Raw genomic sequence first — 21,820 nt, 5'->3', positions numbered from 1 at the left:
TTGATGGCCAGTGGGCAACATAGATTCAGATATCTAAAGCAAGGTATCTTTATTTATCTTTCTTCAAGAAAGGTAACTTTCTCCCACAAAGAAAAACAAACTTGTTCTTCCTCTTTCTTTATTTTGGTAAATAGTATTCTTGATCAGTTAAGCTGGAATATTTATGTTGATGCCCATTAGTCAAAGACCATCATGCCCACAGTGTACAAAATTGGGTTTGTTGATGCTTTCTGCAGCAAGGAAACCACACACCATAAGAAACCATGTATCTCAGCAAGGCTATGCTGAACAAACTTAGAGAATATGGGCTTTTTTTAGATAATATTGGGGAGGATTCAGGGAATTGGTGGGGATTTGCTGTGGATTAGGTACTATCAAGAAGTGAGGGTAGGGCTTCCCTGGTGGCACAGTGGTTGAGAGTCCGCCTGCCGATGCAGGGGACACGGGTTCGTGCCCCGGTCCGGGAAGATCCCACATGCCGCGGAGCGGCTAGGCCCGTGAGCCATGGCCGCTGAGCCTGCGCGTCCGGAGCCTGTGCTCCGCAACGGGAGAGGCCACAACAGTGAGAGGCCCGCGTGCCACAAAAAACCAAACCAAAACCAAAAAACAAGTGAGGGTAATTCTATGATTGGATATCTTAATAAATGTTATCCCAGAGGTTGAGAAGACCAGGGTGAGGCTAAAATTGTAATTGGTAAAGAAGTAGCAGTCATTCGTGTTAGCTGGGTGTGTGTGTGTGTGTGTGTGTGTGTGTGTGTGTGTGTGTGTGTGTGTGGTTGTGCAGAGATCTTGCTTTTGTCTATATTCACATTCAGATTGGCTTGGTTTTGCCTCACTTGCATCATGGTCTCAGAGGACCTTTTATCTGATGTTGGTGATCTGTGAGATTCCGTTTGACAGAAAAGCATCACAGCCTAGCTATGAGTGCTAGGTTCCTTCTTAGCTATGAGGGGCTGCTTTTCTCTCTCTCACTTATTTGAAATAGATGTAAAAGATGAGGTAGTATATGGATAGCAGGAAGATGGATTAAGAGTGTTTAGACAGGGTATATGAACAAAGAATTTACTTGTGGTTGGTTGTTTATGTGTGAGAGGCAGTAAAGAAACTTATTCTGTTTGAAATACATCAGTAGAATCTAGTGTTAATGTTGAAGCAGAGATGTCTAGTTTGTTTATTCCTTACTAGGGGAAGAGGGGTTGGGGGTGGGGTTATGTGTCAGTCATATATTGGGCTATTTAAAACTAAATGTTTGCATACTTACTATGTGCTAGACATTAAGTGCTTGTGTGATCTCTTTTAATCTCTTGGGTTAATTGGGTTAGAAAGGAAGGATGCATATCCCTGGCATTGGGAATAAGGACCAAACTGGAGATCCAAGTGGGGCTAGTGGTGTTAAGTAATATTTAAGAGTGTGAGTTTCATCATAATAGATTGGGTTTGAATCCTGCCACCACCTCCCAATTAGTAGTGATAAGATCTTGAACAAGTTACTCAACCCCTTAGAACCTCTGTATTTTACAGATTTAAATGGGCAATAATAATACTGTCTTCAGATGACTGGCGATACTTGGTACTTAGTAAGCACTCGGTATACAATAGCTGCTTTTATTACTTTTCTCTTATTGGCTATGTGCCTTTGGACAAATCACAAAACTCAGATCCTCAGTTCTGACGTCATTTTACAGGATTGGTATAGGGATCAAAAAGTGTAAATTGAAGTGCTTTAGAAAGAAAGCACTTACACAAATAAAATAAATGTTAATGTCTAGTATATTGTTTCTCAAGTGTTTGAATTTACTTGACAAGTAAAGGACTGTGGTAGGGTTATGATGTTTTTGGATCAAGTTATACAGGTTCTTGAATGTTAGGATGAGAAATTTAGATTTGATGCTGTGGACTTTAGAAGTTCAGCCATCAGATAGACTTTAGAGCAGGGGGATGAGATGATTCAAATGGTGGTCTAGGAAACTTGGAATTGGAGAGGGAGAGCCTAAAGGTTCAAAGACCAGATTTAGGAAGCTAAATTTCAGGCTAAGTAATGGTAGCCCAGATTAGTGAAATAATAGTAGAAGTGAAAAATCTGTGATGTTTGTAAGGAATTACTGCAATATAATTATAAGTTGAATGTGAAGGCTGTAGAAATGACAATAAAGGCTTCTTGAACTTTAATTTTGGAAATGGATTGGTTAAAGTTATTTAGATGTAAATAGTTAATAAATTTGAAGAAATAACCTTGTTACAATGTACAGAATGACCAGAGACTTTCGGTTTTAGGTATTTATTTGGCTTTCCCCATGACATAGACTCAAATGTGTACTGTGCAAAAAGAAAACTGTTGGAAAAGGATACAGGTTTCAGTGGTAAGCTGTAAAGAATTTTATTTTAAGTTAAAGTAAGTATATGTATGTTAGAAATGTTGTGATTAAAATCTGTTTGCTGTGCTGCAGTGAGGGGTGAAATTACTTTGAAATGCTTCAAAAAATGATAGATGGATAGATATGTGATAAATCAAATATAGAAAAATGTTAATTGTAGAATCTCAGTGGTGGGCACGTGGATGTTCACTGTAAACTCCTTTAATCTTTTCCATGTTTTTGAAAGTTTTAATAATAAAATGTTGGAGGAAGAGTGGAGATATAAACTGCTAAAGGCTAGTCTTGAGAATTTCTCTTCCCTGACCTGAGACTTTTGTTTTCTCTATAGGAACTTTCCGCTGTACTTTTTGCCATACAGAGGTAGAAGAAGATGAATCAGCAATGCCCAAAAAAGATGCACGCACACTTTTGGCAAGGTTTAATGAACAAATTGAGCCCATTTATGCTTTGCTTCGAGAGACAGAGGATGTGAACTTGGCCTATGAAATACTTGAGCCAGAACCCACAGAAATACCAGCCCTGAAACAGAGGTGAGTGTAGGCCCTGTGCTCTTACCAAGAACACTTTTAAGCTTGCCCTTGTTTTAACTACCTGTACTTTGGAGAGCAGGATTGGGTAAGTAATTTACCAGGAGACTAAAAACTATAAGATTATGTGGATTCTAAGCTCTGCCACACATGTCATATTAACTTGTGCCTGTGATGAAATTTGTTTGTACTGAATGCAGAAGAGTATGAGCCCTAGGCAAAAATCTTTAAATAGTCAGGTTTGACTTTTAAGTACTCAATCTGCTTGGGCCTACTGCAACTCAGCCAATTGTTAGTTAGTCCTAAATTGGTTGTACCTTTTGGGGATATCTGAATTTTCCTAGTCAAGTTCTGAAGCCTGAAGTTCTTTAAGGAATACAGCTTTCACTTTTTTTGTATGTTTGTTTTTGAAGTTTTTAACCACACATTTCTTGCCTTCCTTAGTTTTCAGTGCAACTTTCTTGAAAGCGAAGTAAAGTGGGTGTTACCTATGGGTTAATACTTCTTACTGTGGCTCCCTATTTTTGTCAGTGTACCCTAATTTTTGAATTGCAGAGGCAGCCTTAATTTTGCCATGCCATAAAAAGTGGTTTTTCTTCTTTGAAAAGTATAACTGAGAATTGAGGTCAGGGAGTACTCTCCTATTCTTCCCTTTTTCTTTCTTCTTCCCAGTTTCAAGCTGAGGGCTTTTAGAGTTTATACCCGTCTACTCCCTTCCATAGAACACAATAGTCCAAGTTGTAACTGTATAGATTTTGGGAGCACTCTTAGTATTTTGTGCCCTCTGGTACTGATGCTGCAGAAAAGCCAGTTCTGGGCAGTCCTGAGCAAACTGAGCTGCTTTTTGGTGGTTAAAAACAATCCAGTTATACAGAAGGTTTTGTATCTGTACAAGTTATTGTGAATTTTCTAGCATCTGTGTCAGTTAGGATACCTTTATCTGTGATAACAGAAAACCAACTAGAAGTAGCTTCAACAGTAAGAAAAACTTTCTAGCATGACCAGAAGTCCTTAGGTAGCACAATTCAGAATTAATTCCACAGCTCATTTACATCTTCAAGGATCTAGATTTGTTCCATACTTACTCTGCCGAACTTGGCCTGTTGGTTTTCCTCTTGGCACCACCAGGGGAGCTAGCCTAAGGTGGTCATGTCTTTCTAGGTATCACATTTAGATGAAAATGTTCAAGCACAGAAAATTGGACCATCCCTTCCTTGTGTCCTGTTTTAAGATGGAAAAAAGCTGTAACATAAGACTTTAAAATATAGTAAGACAAATAGATAGATTGGGTACAGAGAGGTGGCCTCGTAGGCCTAGACTCAGAGTGGGCCAGGAAGTAACTGATGAAAAAGCTATAAGAAAGAGTGATTTACAAAGCAGCCCTGGTACAGCTAAAGGCAGTAGTTACAAGGCATGGATTAAGTGACCAGATCAGCATGGTTTGTACAACTAGAGAGGGTGCATTTTTTTGATAGAAAAAGTGGCAGTGGGTCTGTAGATATCCAGAGGCAGAACAGGAGGGAGGGATGGGATGAACCCACGATTACCTCCAGAGGTTGGTCAGAAACACAGTATTCTCAGGGAGAGATGTAATGGGCCAGTCAGATACATGGATACGTCAGAGAAATCTCAACTAAACATGAGACAAAACTCAAGTAGATGTGAGTGGGTCCAGGAAGAAATGAGGAGCAATGGAGTAAGCAGATATGAAGTAGGACCAAAGAGAAGGAAAAACAGTGAATGGCTTCTGAGAGAGAGAACTGATACAGAACTTAAAGATAAATGAAGAAGTATTGCTTAGGCTCAGAATGAGACAGCCCACTACACAGGAGACAATCCAGGATTCATGGAAAAGATTTAGGAAAAATGGCAGAGAAGTAAAGGAGAAACATAGGACCAAGAGAAGCAGACACAGAAAGGAACACAGCAAAAGGTATGGAGAAAGATACAGAACAGGTACTAAATAAGCAGGTAGTTCATGAAATAGGAAGATAGTTTGTGCAATAAAAGAGCTGTCTAAACAGAAAGGGAGGGACAGTCATACCTAGAACTTGATGCAGAAAAGCATCAGTAGCAGGCAAAAAAAGACAAGGTGTGAGCTTAGACACACAGAAAATCAGGTATATTCAAAAGAATGTGGAGCACATTGAAAGTGAAATGCTCAGATAAAACGGGGAGCAGCAGAAAGGCTGAAAACTCATAGAGATGAGGAAACGTTAAGTGACTAGAGAAAGATAAGGAATGATCCAACCTGGAACAGACTAAGAAGATCATGGATAGTAGAAGTAAGAGGCAAAAAAAAATAGACTCAGAAACAGATCATGGTTGCTGTGGGGTAGAAATAATGGTTGGGCCTGGATTTGGAGAGTCAGCATAGGTGCAGAGATGGACAGATACAACTTGAAAAGAAGCTGATCTCTGCATAAAGATTTGCCTTATTTGGTGAGTCGCAGAATATTAATTCTGAGTTTAAGTCTGGCTTTGTAGAATACTATTCTAGCTTCTCAGCACACAAAAGAAAGGAAAAGCCCACAGAACTACTTTGAATTCTTCTGGGTTGAGCTGAGAGCATGCTTTTTAAAATATAACATGTGTTTTGTTTTGTTTGGGGTTTTTGTTTTGTTTTTAAACAAAATACTCATCAAAAATGTTACTGGGAGAGATTTTTACCAGACTAGTGTCTTTAAGTGGATTATGTCACTATTTCATCCTCCCCTCTCTCTAAGTAGACTTATTTAAACATCTTAATCTGTACAACCTCAATCATTTATATACACCTAATGCATTTATATACACCAGAGGATTCAGTGTTTGAGAAACTTAAATATAAATATGATGGGTTGTTCTAACCAATGTAACTTTCACCCTGTGGTATAAGAGCGGATTTTCCAGAATTATGAAAGCATGTGTGCATGATTGCTAGATAGAATTTATATGTAATTCTTCAGTAACGACTTCCCCAGCTGCCCTTCTTTTCTAGCACCAAGACTTCAAGTTTTCTTCTTCCCTTCCTCCTCTAATCTTGTTATATAGCAAGGACCGTGCAGCAACTGCTGCTGCAGCTGCTGGCCTAGCAGGTGGGCACCACCGGGAAGCATGGGCCACCAAGGGTCCCTCTTATGAGGACTTATACACTCAGAATGTTGTCATTAATATGGATGACCAAGAAGATCTTCATCGAGCCTCACTGGAAGGGAAATCTGCCAAAGAGAGACCTATTTGGTTAAGAGAGAGCACTGTCCAAGGAGCATATAGTTCTGAAGAGATGAAGGAAGGTAAGAGTAGAAGAAGTAAGATGAATATGTCTTGGGTATGGTAGAAAATGAACTTGACCTAGGAAATCACCTGGGCAATTCTTAATTTTATTGGAAACCCACTGTGTCTGTTTTGTAAAACAATTGCATTATAGCAGGAAGTAAATTGAGCAATAAGCATTAAAACCAACCAGTATACTTGTATTAAACTTCAACTTAGTTGAAAAAACAGACTGCTTTTTAAATTTCCATTTTAGATTTAAGAAATTGTCATTTTTTTATGTTAATTTCTTGAAAAAGTACTCTTGTGTTCAAAGTGGCCAAATTTATTTCTTCTTTAATCTTCTGTTGCCCTGACTTGCATGCATTTTTGTTTCTTTGAATTAGGAGCCATAACTATATACTAGTTATGTTGTCTCCTCATAAATGCCAAGGAGATGCGCTACTTGAAATATATAAAAAGATACCAAATGAGTAAAGACAAGGATTCTCACCATCCAAGAAGATTGGCAAAACTTTATACTAGAAGATTTTGGAAATCTCTGTGAGCCCTGAAGGGTTAAGAATTATATAATAATCAGAAGCTTGAGAACTGCACGATTTTACTTTTTAAATGTTAGTCTCAAATTACTGGATTCAGAGACTTTGGGTGATGATGGTTTAGGACTAGGTAGAAAATGGGAGACTAAAACTGGATAAGTATTGCTCAGAAACTGGGAAACAGAGGTGAAAGAGGGAGTCTGTCCCTCTGGTTAGATTTCATCAGCATTAGAACCTACCCGTCCCTATTCCTAGGTTATGTATCATTACTAACATATCACTTGAGTCTGTTTCTTTAATACTAAAGAATCATCAGTAATTAAAAACCACTTGTTTTTTGACTTTTTTTTCTAAACTCTTTTCCTTTCCTAATTAGCATTTCTTTACTGTGTATGCTAAGAATTGTAAAAGTAGTGTGGAGTTGGGTAGTCATGGTAAAAGCAGATGTGTGATTCTCTAGTGTGATTCTCTTTGGTGTTTTAATTCCAACCAGAAAAAAGTTTTCCTTGGCAATCATACTTTACTCTCCCTCCTTCCCACTGATTACCTTGGCTATGAGGTTTAGTTATTTTGGTGCATATTGGTTTAGATTACATAGTAGTTAGGCTGTCAACTATTTAATAGGTTCGTTTTCCCCAGCTTGGCTTCTTGCCTGTTCTTGAAGCAACCAAGCCTTTTTTTCTGTGAACTTAGGAACAAAATTGAATGAAATAAAACTATTCTTAGCAAGTATTGTATACAGTTAGGCTCATATATTTAACAGTCAATGTTTATAATTCCTAGAATGGTACAACTTGAATCATAAGGGCTTTCAATAAGTCATCTAGTCTACCCTGTTCCCTTTTGTGAATATTTCCTTCTATGTATAAAATAGGATATGCTTTTATGTCTAAATTTGTCTTCGTTAGGTTTTATATAGTTGAATAGGCTCTATCCAGTGAATGTGTGAAGTGAGTCTTATTTGTCCTACACTTAATTTCCCTCAGAGTTCAAGTTATTTTAGCATCTTTCAGAATTTTGTAGACTTCAATCATGTCCTTATTACTCTACTGAAAGTTCTAATTCCTTTTGATTCTACTTTCCTTACAAAGGATTCTCTTCCCCCAAGCCATCGCCACCTACAGTTTTTGTCTTATTTTAATTATCTTTTTCTGGACCATCTCCAGTTGTAATATACTGTTTACTTGAGACCTAGTGACCAGAGCAATACATGTTATTTATGCATGAATTTATCATTAATTATTTGAGTTTTATCTCAAATATCCTTCTAGTTTTTACATGACAGTTTATTGCTTTGCTTCTGGAAGCATATTAAGACCAATGACTTTAGAATTATGTGCAGAGATTTTTTTCAGACCCTCTCCTGCCCTTTATTTGATAACTTGGATAAGGTTTTTTAGTATATTTTAGATTATTTTTCTATAGGCAGAGTTTCTTAACACTTGCCAATATTGAAATAGATCTATGACTTTTCTGCCCACTTATACAACCTTCAGCTCTTCCTGTATTTTTTTGCTATCAGTTTGGCCCTTAAGAACCCAGAATTGCTTAGCATCATCGGTGAACTTGACAGTTTCCCAGGATACATCTTCGTAATTTGTAACTCTATTAAATAAGACTGCTCCTAGAACTAGTGTTTCTACCTTACCATCTAGAGATTTGTTCATTTATCCTTATTTTTTGTTTTCTGTCTTCATCTGTAACAGAATAATTCCTTTTTTGGCTAAATCTCTCAAGAACCTTGTCAGAAATCTTTCAGATATGACTTCATTTAATTTACAAAACTAAATTGCTTTTCCTCTAATTTTATATTTACTTTAAGCATTATTCAAAATGCTATGTTGGTAATATTAAGGTATTTGGAAAATTCCTTTAGAAGTGTATAAGTCTTAGAGACTTGCATACATTCCTTGTCTTTTTTTCCTTTTGAAATACTGCATTGGTAATAAGCGCTCTAAGGAGGAGGTTCAGCCTTTGGCACTATTTTAAAATGGTTAAGTTTGATTTTAACCCTCACTTTTACATCCATATTATCAAAAGCCTGTTTTCTCTGATCTAAACTTTTAAATTCTCAATTCCTGTTTCCCTTTCTCTCTCTTATGTGCCCAATATCTTATCTCAGGAGTTCTATACTTTCTAAAATGTCCAGGGTTACAACTAATTCATTCTAATATGTTAATGAGAAGATGCTTTCACTTCATCCATGGCCAGAATTGGTCATTTCTGGGTCTTCTCTTGATAATAAGTAACACTAATCTAAGTGCCAGGCCTTCACAAATATTCACTTAATACCCACAATAATCCAGTGAGGTAGATACTGTTTTTCCCCCTTTTTGTACTTGAGAAAATTGAAGCAGAAAAAGATGAAGTAACTTGGCCAAAATCATACAGCTAAAAGTGTTAAGAGTCAGGATTTGAATCAAGGAGTCAGGTTTCAATCAACATTTTAAATTCTTTTATGTATTTAAATGGCAATTATATTTTGTATTATTTTCAGAATATAAATGTTTTTCTTAAATTCTTCATCTGTAATATGTACACAAAATGATAGGAGGTGTGTGGTGGGAGAAGTTTCATTTCTGATACTAGATTCCTAGATAAACAGTTCAAAGTACACTTAATTTGCTTCAGGAAAATAAAACTGCCATTTATTTACTCATTCATCAAATATTTATTCAGTGCCTAACAAGCAATAGGCACTATTCTGGATGCATGGGATATATCACTGAATAAAAAAGGTAAATATCTGTTGTGGAGAACCTACAGCTGTGGAAAGTAGGTGACAAAGACAATAGACATAAATTATTATGTTAGAAAATAAATGCTATGGGGAAGAAAATAGAGCATTGGGAATATAGAGGTAGGGATGAATTGAAAGAAGGTGAAATCTGAGTGAAGACATGAAAGATGCAAGGGGGTATGGATACCTAGAGGAAAAATATCCCAGGCAAAGGAAACTGTCAGTGCAAAGGCCCTGAGGTAGGAGTTTGTGTGTGTGGTGTGTACAGGGAATACCACGGAGGCCACTGTGACAGGAGCAGAATGATGAAGGGATAAGTAGGTGGGCAGGAGGAGTTCAGATGATGTAGGACTTTATATGCCATTGTAAGGCCTTTGGCTTTTACTCTGAGCAAGATGAGCCATATTTTGATGTCCTATTATGCCAGCTACAAAATTGGTCCTTCATAGACATTATTTCATTTTCTTATACAGAGCCCTAGAAGACAAATGCTTTTATTATCCCATCTTACAGAAAAAGGTACCAAAGTTTAGAGACTAAATAACTTGCCTAAAGTGTTACAGCTTGCATGTGGAAGAACCAGGATTCAGATCCAAGCCATATATTTCTTAAAACCCACGTACAGTTGACCCTTCAACAGTGCAGGGATTAATCTGAGTATAACTTAAATTCATGGTTTCTCCACCTCCATGGATTCAACCAACCATGGATCATGTAGTACTGTAGTATTTACTATTGGAAAAAAAAAAAAATCCATGTATACATGGACCTGCACAGTTCAAACCCACGTTGTTCAAGGGTCAACTGTACTTAACCATTATGCTACTTAAGTTCCAGTTTGTGAGAAACATTTTGAATATCTTGTGGACAGTAGCTCAAAAAATGGAACCAGTGAAGTCTGTGTTATTTTATAATATTATCCTATATTTAAATATAATATATTAAAATATTATGTATTTTGTTACTTATAAAGGAATGCCTTTTACGTTTAAGGGTATTGACTTTCTGGTTTTTTTCCTTCCAGGTGGCTTAGATATAGACTCGTTTCAGGAGCGTGAGGAAGGCCGTGCAGGGCCAGATGATAATGAGGAGGTCATGCGAGCACTGCTCATTCATGAGAAGAAGACCCCCTCTGCCACAGCAGGCTCAGTGGGGGCGGCTGCTCCTGTGACCACTGCCAATGGCAGTGACTCTGAGAGTGAGACCAGTGAGTCAGACGATGACTCTCCACCCTGTGCTACAGCTGTGGCTGCACATCATGGGGAAGAGGATGAGGAAGATGATGAATTTGAGGAAGTAGCAGATGACCCCATTGTCATGGTGGCTGGCCGTCCGTTCTCCTACAGCGAAGTGAGCCAGAAGCCAGAGCTGGTGGCCCAAATGACAACAGATGAAAAGGAAGCGTACATAGCAATGGGACAACGCATGTTTGAGGACCTCTTTGAGTGAGCTTTCCCTACCTTTTCCTCCTTTCTCTAATGTGCATTTCAAAAAGAAATTCCCTACCTTTGAAGAAAAGTGTTCAGTGGCCTTCTGCCTCTCTTGATGTAAATCAACGGTTAATCTTGTGCAAAGAGTAATGGGAGAGAGAGAAAGTTTGATTTTTATGCCAGAAACTTCTCCATGTGGTAGGTTGGCTATAAGCATGCCCTTTCCTATTACTACAGTATTAATATTTTGCTGTATTTCCTTATCTCACCTTTTTTCTTTCCCTTTTAAGACACATTTTTCTCCCTTCTGAAATGAGTGAGAGAAGTCTAAAGGTAAATTCTTCATGTCTGCCTGTAGAAGCCCACTTTGATAGGTTACAGTAATTCATTGATCACATCCTTTTTATTTATTCCAACCAAGCATTCCAAAAAACTCCTGATATTGCTGCCAACCAAGCAGCTTGGCAACAGGCAAATCATTGATGAAGGAAACAGAAAAATCTTAAAGCTTCATATTGCTTCACAGTTTAGGATGGAGTCAATATGTAAGGGGAGATGGGAGTGTGTGTGGAAGAAGGATGGTTATGCGTAAATCTCATGATTAATATCTAAACCAAAATTGGTGTCTTTAGAACTGACTTGACTGACAGATATTATTGTGCATAATGCCTTTTGGTTTGTATGTTAGATAATAGAAAACAGAAAGTGTGTTTGGTAAGCCCTTAGGAAGAAATTAGAGAAAAAACACAGACTTAGGATAAGGAGTCCATGTAAGGGGTTGAAGAGTGGAGAGCATTGGGAACAGTACCCTTTAACATCGTCTGAGTTTGTGCTGATTTGGAAATCCTTTATATAAAGCTGAGACTGCTCCCCTTCTTTTCCAGTTCTTCCACAGTGCTATAAATTGTTTAAAGAGGCCATTCCAGCAGAAATCAGCATATAACAATTGATTACTCCTCTCTCTTTTTTTTTTTCTCTCAACATTATTGATGACCTTGTCTCTTTTGATTCTTGTCAGGAATGGTATTTTAGAGTGCATCCAGTATATCATTGAGCATTGTAACCTCAAGGAAAATACTTTATTTTTGGTTCTGATATGTAGTATGGTATTATTCCTTAAGGCAGAACTTTAATACAAAGGTCTACAACAATTGTATTTTTTATAATATTTCCCCTTGCATTGTTATTTTAAGTATTTATCATTTTATAGTACATGTGTAAAGTTGAGATAGGTTTTAAACATCTGAGCCTTGTATAAAGTAATGGTTCATTTACCTGGGTTGTATTATGACTGAATATTGACAATAAATCTATTTTATACTGACTGAAATTTGTTAATCTAGCTCTGTAACATCTTTACATAATTAAAATGAATACTCTTCCCATTTAAAATAAAAGTGTTTCAGAATATGTTCTCTTATTGGTCATGTTTCAAATAATAGATGCAATTTTATGTAGTCTAAACTTTTTCTGGCAATAAGTTGCCTCAAGAATGACTTTATGGGAGGAGCTTCAAGATGGCGGAAGAGTAAGACGTGGAGATCACCTTCCTCCCCACAAATACATCAGAAATACATCTACATGTGGAACAACTCCTACAGAACACCTACTAAATGCTGGCGGAAGACCTCAGACCTCCTGAAAGGCAAGAAACTCCCCATGTACCTGGGAAGGGTAAAAGAAAAAAGAGAAAACAGAGACAAAGAATAGGGACAGAACCTGCACCAGTGGGAGGGAGCTGTGAAGGAGGAAAGGTTTCCACACACTAGGAAACCCCTTCATGGGCGGAGACTACAGGTGGTGGAGGGGGGAGCTTCAGAGCCATGGAGGAGAGCACAGCCACAGGGGTGCAGAGGGCAAAGTGGAGAGATTCCCGCACAGAGGATCGGTGCCGACTAGCAGTCACCAGCCTGAGAGGCTTGTCTGCGCCCCTGCCGGAGCAGGCGGGGGCTGGGAGCTGAGGCTTGGGCTTCAGTCAGATCCCAGGGAGAGGACTGGGGTTGGCGGCGTGAACACAGCCTGAAGGGGGCTAGTGCACCACAGCTAGCTGGGAGGGAGTCTGGGAAAAAGTCTGGACCTGCCGAAGAGATGAGACTTTTTCTTGCCTTTTTGTTTCCTGGTGCATGAGGAGTGGGAATTAAGAGTGCCACTTAAAGGAACTCCAGAGATGGGCGTGAGCCACGGCTATCAGTGCAAACCCCAGAGATGGGCATGGGACGCTAAGGCTGCTGCTGTAGCTACCAAGAAGCCTGTGTGCAAGCACACGTCACTATCTACACCTCCCCTCCTGGGAGCCTGCGCAGCCCGCCACTGCCAGGGTCCCGTGATCCAGGGACAACTTCCCCGGGAGGACACACGGCGCGCCTCAGGCTGGTGCAATGTCACGCTGGCCTCTGCCACTGCAGGCTTGCCCCACATCCGAAACCCTCCCTCCCACCCCCACCCCCCGGCCTGACTGAGCCAGAGCCCCCGAATCAGCTGCTCCTTTAACCCCATCCTGTCTGAGCAAAGAACAGATGCCCTCAGGTGACCTACCTGCAGAGGCGGGTCCAAATCCAAAGCTGAACCCCAGGAGCTGAGCGAACAAAGAAGAGAAAGGGAAATTTCTCCCAGCAGCTCAGGAGCAGTGGATTAAACCTCCACAATCAAATTGATGTACCCTGCATCTGTGGAAAACATGAATAGACAACGAATCATCCCAAGTTGAGGAGGCTTTGGGAGCAACGATATATATATATATATTTTTCCCTTTTTCTCTTTTTGTGAGTGTGTATGTGTATGCTTCTGTGTGTGATTTTGTCTGTATAGCTTTGCTTTTACCATTTGTCCTAGGGTTCTGTCCGTCCATTTTTTTTTAATTAAAAAATGTTTTTCTTAATTTTTTTAAATAACTATTTTATTTTATCTTCTTTTTTCTTTCTTTCATTTTTTTCTCCCTTTTATTTTGAGCTTTGTGGAGGACAGGCTCTTGGTGCTCCAGCCAGGCATCAGGGCTGTGCCACTGAGGTGGGAGAGCCAAGTTCAGGACACTGGTGCACAAGAGACCTCCCAGCTCCACTAATATCAAATGGCAATAATCTCTCAGAGACCTCATCTCAACGCCAAGACCCACCTCCACTCAACGACCAGCAAGCTACAGTGCTGGACACCCTATGTGAAACAACTAGCAAGGAAGGAACACAACCCCATCCATTAGCAGAGAGGTTACCTAAAATCATACTAAGGCCACAGACACCCCAAAATACACCACCAGACGTGGACCTACCCACCAGAAAGACAAAATCCAGCCTCATCCACCAGAACACAGGCACTAGTCCCCTCCACCAGGAAGCCTACACAACCCACTGAACCAAACTTAGCCACTGGGGACAGACACCAGAAACAATGGAAACTACAAACCTGCAAGACTGCGAAAAGGCGACCCCAAACACAGTAAGTTAAGCAAAACGAGGAAACAGAGAAACACACAGCAGATGAAAGAGCAAGGCAAACACCCACCAGACCTAACAAATGAAGAGGTAATAGGCAGTCTACCTGAAAAAGAATTCAGAATAATGATAGTAAAGATGATCCAAAATCTTGGAAATAGAATAGAAAACATACAAGAAATGTTTAACAAGGACCTAGGAGAACTAAAGAGCAAACAGTGATGAACAGCACAATAAATGAAATTTAAAATTCTCTAGAACGAATCAATAGCAGAATAACTGAGGCAGAAGAATGGATAAGTGACGTGGAAGATAAAATAGTGGAAATAACTACTGCACAGCAGAATAAAGAAAAAAGAATGAAAAGAACTGAGGACAGTCTCAGAGACCTCTGGGACAACATTAAATGCATCAACATTCGAATTATAGGGGTCCCAGAAGAAGAAGAGAAAAAGAAAGGGACTGAGAAAATATTTGAAGAGATTATAGTAGAAAACTTCCCTAATATGGGAAAGGAAATAGTTAATCAAGTCCAGGAAGCACAGACAGTCCCATAGAGGATAAGTCCAAGGAAAAACACGCCAAGACACATAGTAATCAAACTATTAAAAATTAAATAAAAAGAACAAATATTAAAAGCATCAAGGGAAAGACAACAAATAACGCATAAGGGAATCCCCATGAGGTTAACAGCTGATCTTTCAGCAGAAACTCTGCAGGCCAGAAGGGAGCGGCAGGACATATTTAAAGTGATGAAAGAGAAAAACCTACAACCAAGATAACTCTACCCAGCAAGGATCCCATTCAGATTTGACGGAGAAATTAAAACCTTTACAGACAAGCAAAAGCTAAGAGAATTCAGCACCACCAAACCAGCTTTACAACAAATGCTAAAGGAACTTCTCTAGACAGGAAACACAAGCGAAGGAAAAGACCTACAAAAATAAACCCCAAACAATTAAGAAAATGGTAATAGGAACATACATATTGATAATTATCTTAAATGTAAATGGATTAAATGCTCCCACCAAAAGACATAGATTGGCTGAATGGACACAAAAACAAGACCTGTGTATATGCTATCTACAAGAGACCCATTTCAGACCTAGGGACACATACAGACTGAAAGTGAGGGGATGGAAAAAGATATTCCATGCAAATGGAAATCAAAAGAAAGCTGGAGTAGCAATTCTTATATCAGACAAAATAGACTTTAAAACAAAGACTATTACAAGAGATAAAGAAGGACACTACATAATGATCAAGGGATCAATCCAAGAAGAAGATAAAACAATTGTAAATATTTACGCACCCAACATAGGAGCACCTCAACACATAAGGCAAATACTAACAGCCATAAAAGGGGAAATTGACAGTGACACTATTATAGTATGGAGGGAACTTTAACACCCCATTTTCACCAATGGACAGATCATCCAAAATGAAAATAAATAAACACAAGCTTTAAATGATACATTTAACAAGATGGACTTAATTGATATTTATAGAACATTCCATCCAAAAACAACAGAATACACATTCTCAAGTGCTCATGGAACATTCTCCAGGATAGATCATATCTTGGGTCACAAATCAAGCTTTGGTAAATTTAAGAAAATTGAAATCGTATCAAGTATCTTTTCCGACCACAATGCTATGAATCTAGATATCAATTACAGGAAAAAATCTGTATGAAATACAAACACATGGAGGCTAAACAACACACTACTTAATAACCAAGAGATCACTGAAGAAATCAAAGAGGAAATCAAACAATACCTAGAAACAAATGACAATGAAAACACTATGACCCAAAACCTATGGGATGCAGCAAAAGCAGTTCTAAGAGGGAAGTTTATAGCAATATAATCCTACCTTAAGAAACAAGAAACATCTCAAATAAACAACCTAACCTTACACCTAAAGCAATTAGAGAAAAAAGAACAAAAAACCCCCAAAGTTAGCAGAAGGAAATAAATCATAAAGATCAGATCAGAAATAAATGAAAAAGAAACGAAGGAAACGATAGCAAAGATCAATAAAACTAAAAGCTGGTTCCTTGGGAAGATAAAAAAAATTGATAAACCATTAGCCAGACTTACCAAGAAAAAAGGGAGAAGACTCAAATCAATAGAATTAGAAATGAAAAAGGAGAAGTAACAACTGACACTGAAGAAATAAAAAGGATCATGAGAGATTACTGCAAGCAACTATATGCCAATAAAATGGACAACCTGGAAGAAATGGACAAATTCTTAGAAAGGCACAACCTTCTGAGACTGAACCAGGAAGAAATAGAAAATATGAACAGACCACTCACAAGCACTGAAATTGAGACTGTAATTAAAAATCTTCCAACAAACAAAAGCCCAGGACCAGATGGCTTCACAGGCGAATTCTATCAAACATTTAGAGAAGAGCTAACAGCTATCCTTCTCAAACTCTTCCAAAATAGAGCAGAGGGAGGAACACTCCCAGACTCATTCTACGAGGCCACCATTACTCTGATACCAAAACCAAACAAAGATGTCACAAAAAAAGAAAACTACAGGCCAATGTCACTGATGAGCATAGATGCAAAAATCCTCAACAAAATACTGGCAAACAGAATCCAACAGCACATTAAAAAGACCATACACCATGAACAAGTGGGGTTTATCCCAGGAATGCAAGGATTCTTCAACATATGCAAATCAATCAACATGATACACCATATTAACAAATTGAAGGAGAAGAACCATATGATCACCTCAATAGATGCAGAGAAAGCTTTTGACTAAATTCAACACCCATTTATGATAAAATCCCTCCAGCAAGTAGGCTTAGAGGGAACTTTCTTCAACATAATAAAGGCCATATACGACAAACCCACAGCCAACATCATCCTCAATGGTGAAAAATGAAACCACTTCCACTAACATTAGGAACAAGACAAAGTTGTCCACTCTCACCACTATTATTCAACATAGTTTTGCAAGTTTTAGCCACAGCAATCAGAGAAGAAAAAGAAATAAAAGGAATCCAAATTGGAAAAGAAGGTGTAAAGCTGTCACTGTTTGCAAATGACATGATTCTATATGTAGAGAATCCTAAAGATGCCACCAGAAAACTACTAGAGCTCATCAATGAATTTGGTAAAGTAGAAGGACACAAAATTAATGCACAGAAATCTCTGGCATTCCTATACACTAATGATGAAAAATCTGAAATTGAAATCAAGAAAACACTCCCATTTACCATTGCAAGAAAAAGAATACAATATCTAGGAATAAACCTACCTGAGGAGACAAAAGACCTGTATGCAGAAAATTATAAGACACTGATGAAAGAAATTAAAGATGATACAAACAGATGGAGAGATATACCATGTTCTTGGATTGGAAGAATCAACATTGTGAAAATGACTCTACTACCCAAAGCAATCTACAGATTCAATGCAATCCCTATCAAACTACCAATGGCATTTTTCACAGAACTAGAACAAAAAATTTCACAATTTGTATGGAAACACAAAAGACCCCAAATAGCCAAAGTGATCTTGAGAAAGAAAAACGGAGCTGGAGGAATCAGGCTCCCTGACTTCAGACTATACTACAAAGCTATGGTAATCAAGACAGTATGGTACTGGCACAGAAACAGAAATATAGATCAATGGAACAGGATAGAAAGCCCAGAGATAAACCCATGCACATATGGTCACCTTATTTTTGATAAAGGAAGCAAGAGTATACAATGGAGAAAAGAGTCTCTTCAAAAGTGGTGCTGGGAAAACTGGACAGCTACACATAAAAGAATGAAATTAGAACATTCCCTAACACCATACACAAAAATAAACTCAAAATGGATTGAAGACCTAAGTGTAAGGCCAGACACCATCAAACTCTTAGAGGATAACATAGGCAGAACACTCTATGACATAAATCACAGCAAGATCCTTTCTGACCCACCTCCTAGAGAAATGGAAATAAAAGATAACCCACAGAATGGGAGAAAATATTTGCAAATGAAGCAACTGACAAAGGATTAATCTCCTAAATTTACAAGCAACTCATGTAGCTCAATATCAAAAAAACAACCCAGTCCAAAAATGAGCAGAAGACATAAATAGACATTTTTCCAAGGAAGATATACAGATTGCCAACAAACACATGAAAGAATGCTCAACATAATCATTAGAGAAATGTGAATCAAAACTACAATGAGGTATCATCTCACACCAGTCAGAATGGCCATTCTCAAAAAATCTACAAACAATAAATGCTGGAGAGTGTGTGGAGAAAAGGGAACCCTCTTGCACTGTTCGTGGGAATGTAAACTGATACAGCCACTATGGAGAACAGTATGGAGGTTCCTTATGAAACTAAAAATAAAACTACCGTACGACCCAGCAGTCCCACTACTGGGCATAAACCCTGAGAAACCCATAATTCAAAAATTGTCAAGTACCAAAATGTTCATTACAGTTCTATTTACAATAGCCAGGACATGGAAGCAACCTAAGTGTCTATTGACAGATGAATGGATAAAGAAGATGTGGCACATATATACAATGGAATATTACTCAGCCATAAAAAGGAACAAAACTGAGTTATTTGTAATGAGGTGGATGCACCTAGAGACTGTCATTCAGAGTGAAGTAAGTCAGAAAGAGAAACAAATACCGTATGCTAACACATATATATGGAATCTAAAAAAATTTTTAAATGGTCATGAAGAACCTAGGGGCATGATGGGAATAAAGATGTAGACCTACTAGAGTATGGACTTGAGGATACGGGAACGGGGAAGGGTAAACTGGGACAAAGTGAGGGAGTGGCATGGACATATATACACTACCAAATGTAAAATAGATAGCTAGTGGGAAGCAGCCACATAACACAGGGAGATCAGCTCAGTGCTTTGTGACCACCTAGAGGGGTGGGATAGGGAGGGTGGGATGGAGGGAGATGCAAGAGGGAAGAGATACGGGGACATATCTATATGTGTAACTGATTCACTTCGTTATAAAGCAGAAACTAACACACCATTGTAAAGCAATTAAATTCCAATAAAGATGTGAAATATATATATATATATATATATATATTTTATGTTTGGTAGAATTCAACAGTGAATCCATATGGTACATGGCTGTCTTTGTTGGAGTTTCTAGATTCGTGATTCAATTTTCTTAATTTTTAAAATCTAATCAGATTTTCTATTTTTTCATGGTTCAGTTTTGGTGGGAGGATTTCCAGGAATTCATGCATTTCACCTGGATTATCTAAAATCTTGAGGTGCAATTGTGCATAATATACCCTTAGCATCCTTTATATGTTTGTAAATTCAGTAGTAATGTCCACACACTTATTTTAATAATTTAAATCTTCTCTCTTTTTTCTTAGTCAACTTATTTGAAAATTTGTCAATTTTCTGGATCTGTGCCAAGAACCTACTTTTGCTGATTTTCTTTGTTGTTTTTTCTCTCCTCTGTCTCCCTTTTAATCTATAGTATCTCATTCTATTTGATATATTCAAATTTAATTTTCCCTGTTTTTCCTAGTTCTTTAAGGTGTATAGTTAGGTTGTTGATAAATATATTGGAAATAAATTTTTATTTGAGGTAAAAGAAAAAAAAAGAATGACTTTATGTATGTACCTCGTGCATATGGGGCTATTCAACTTTTAAACATTGTTTTGTAAACATTCATAATTTAGAAAGAAGTTCATTTAAATAAAATAGTAATCAGATGTTAAGTTTTAAAATTAGTTGTAGGTGAACTCTCAGCTCTTCATTTCAGTGAATACATGTTTCTTGTTATTGTTTTTTCTTGAATCCAACTTACACATTCTGCTTCCTAAAGCTACTGTTCTATTTTTCTTATCCATTATCTACCAACTACTTAAAGACTCATCTAGACTTGTTGCGTATTTCTTTCATCTCCCTCTTGCAGTCTGTGTTATGCCCTATTACTACACTGAAACAGCTTTCTCCAGTCCTAATTGTCCAACTTAACAGCCCTTTATTTCTCAATCTCTTTGGCTGCTCTTTAGGATTTGATGCTATAAACCCACTTTTTCCTTGAAACATTTTTGTTTGGTATCCTAGCCATTACACTGGCCAGGTTTCTCCTTACTTCAGGAAGCCTCCCTGCTTCCCTGGCTTCTTCACCTCTCCTCTGCACTACGTATACCGACTCTCACAGTACTATGGACACAAGTCTGTGTAGCAGAGCTTTACTGAAGTTTTTGTAGTAATGGGCAGGGGACGGGCAGTGAGAGGGGTTTTTCTCTCAGCACTGAAGAGTCAAGGTATGAGTGGACTGTATACATCCTTGTTCTTAAAGAGTGTCTTTGCCATTCTCACATATTTCATCCCAAATAGAGTGCTGCCTTCCTTGTTAAAATTTCAGCTTCCTTTTTCCTTCTCATTATCACCCTTTTCTTTCCAAAGACCTTGGAAAGTTATAAATGTATTAGAGAAAATAATTTAGTTCTTTGTTTTATTCCTACTCCAAGCAGGGCCTTGAAAGGTCCTATCACATCCAAAGTGGCCTATCAAGATGTTTCCCTAACCAAGGAACCATTTTCCCACCTACTTTTTTCCCACACCCTCTACTTTCCAACTTTTTTCTCCTCTCATGACACCAAAAAAATATTACTCATATATTTGGCCAAAAGTAAGATGATGAATAAATAACTGGCCCTAGATGATCCATAGCTTTGTATGTGCTGGAAAACTGCTTTCATTCTATCTGCCCTTGAAGTTGAATCCTTTTTCTTATTTAGATACCACTTTTTCCAAAACACCTTAAGGAGTGTTAACTTTAAATGATTAAAAGAAAATATCCAATTTAGCATAGCCTGGAAGTCAGGAGACTAGGTTCTAGTCCCAGCTCCAGTTAACTAGACACTTGCAGTGTGACACTGTTATCTGATGTAATATTTCTGGGCTAGTTTCTCATCTGTCAGTAATGAGAGGATTATGCTAAAATCACCAATGATTCCTTTCTGCTCTGATAGTTTATGGAGGTAAGTGGTAGCTAATACATTTTATAATGAGGCTGAATAATAATAACAAAACAACAACAACAAAAACCTTCTGATGTTCTACAGCAATTCAAACCAGTTGAAGGATATTTTAATTGAGGGACTAGTGTAGGTGGCAGGTTTAGGATTTAGAATGTAGCAAACCAGAACATAAACAATTGCTAATTAGGTTTCTCTCTTCCTGTCTTGCCAAGGTACTTCATTTCTAATCTCACAGACTAAGGCGGAAATAATCGAATATTTCATAACTCTTTTTGGTATCATTTTGAGAGAATTAGACGCTGAATGGGAACAAGATTGGGAAGAACAGTTCATTTTCTTTCTACCGGTTGGCTCTATGACTAGATTCCCAGCCAGGACCACAATAGAAAGACTTACATATGTACTTTCTTGTTCTCTTTATTCCTGAGTTTAAAAAACGTTAACTAAGAAATGACAATCCAAAAACAAATATGAAAATCTTTAGAATTTGGTGTAATTCTACCTTCTGTTTGTTC

The 21,820-nt window shown here is 38.0% G+C and overlaps 1 protein-coding gene across 1 annotated transcript in view; it reads left to right on the top strand.

Annotated features, from left to right (window-relative positions):
- GTF2E1 (general transcription factor IIE subunit 1) overlaps positions 1 to 12,190 on the top strand; it is a 35,141-nt gene extending 22,951 nt beyond the window's left edge. The window contains exons 3-5 of the mRNA XM_065876616.1: positions 2,704 to 2,905; positions 5,936 to 6,177; positions 10,461 to 12,190. Coding sequence (XP_065732688.1) covers positions 2,704 to 2,905; positions 5,936 to 6,177; positions 10,461 to 10,885 — 869 coding nt within the window. The 3' untranslated portion in view covers positions 10,886 to 12,190. The remainder of the gene's footprint in view (positions 1 to 2,703; positions 2,906 to 5,935; positions 6,178 to 10,460) is intronic.
- Positions 12,191 to 21,820: the final 9,630 nt, after the last annotated feature.

The sequence above is a fragment of the Phocoena phocoena genome, chromosome 4 (genome assembly GCF_963924675.1).
Source record: "Phocoena phocoena chromosome 4, mPhoPho1.1, whole genome shotgun sequence".
In the NCBI taxonomy this organism is placed as follows: domain Eukaryota; kingdom Metazoa; phylum Chordata; class Mammalia; order Artiodactyla; family Phocoenidae; genus Phocoena; species Phocoena phocoena.
Note: the sequence above shows the minus strand (reverse complement) of the source record. Positions and strands in the feature narration are given on the sequence as shown.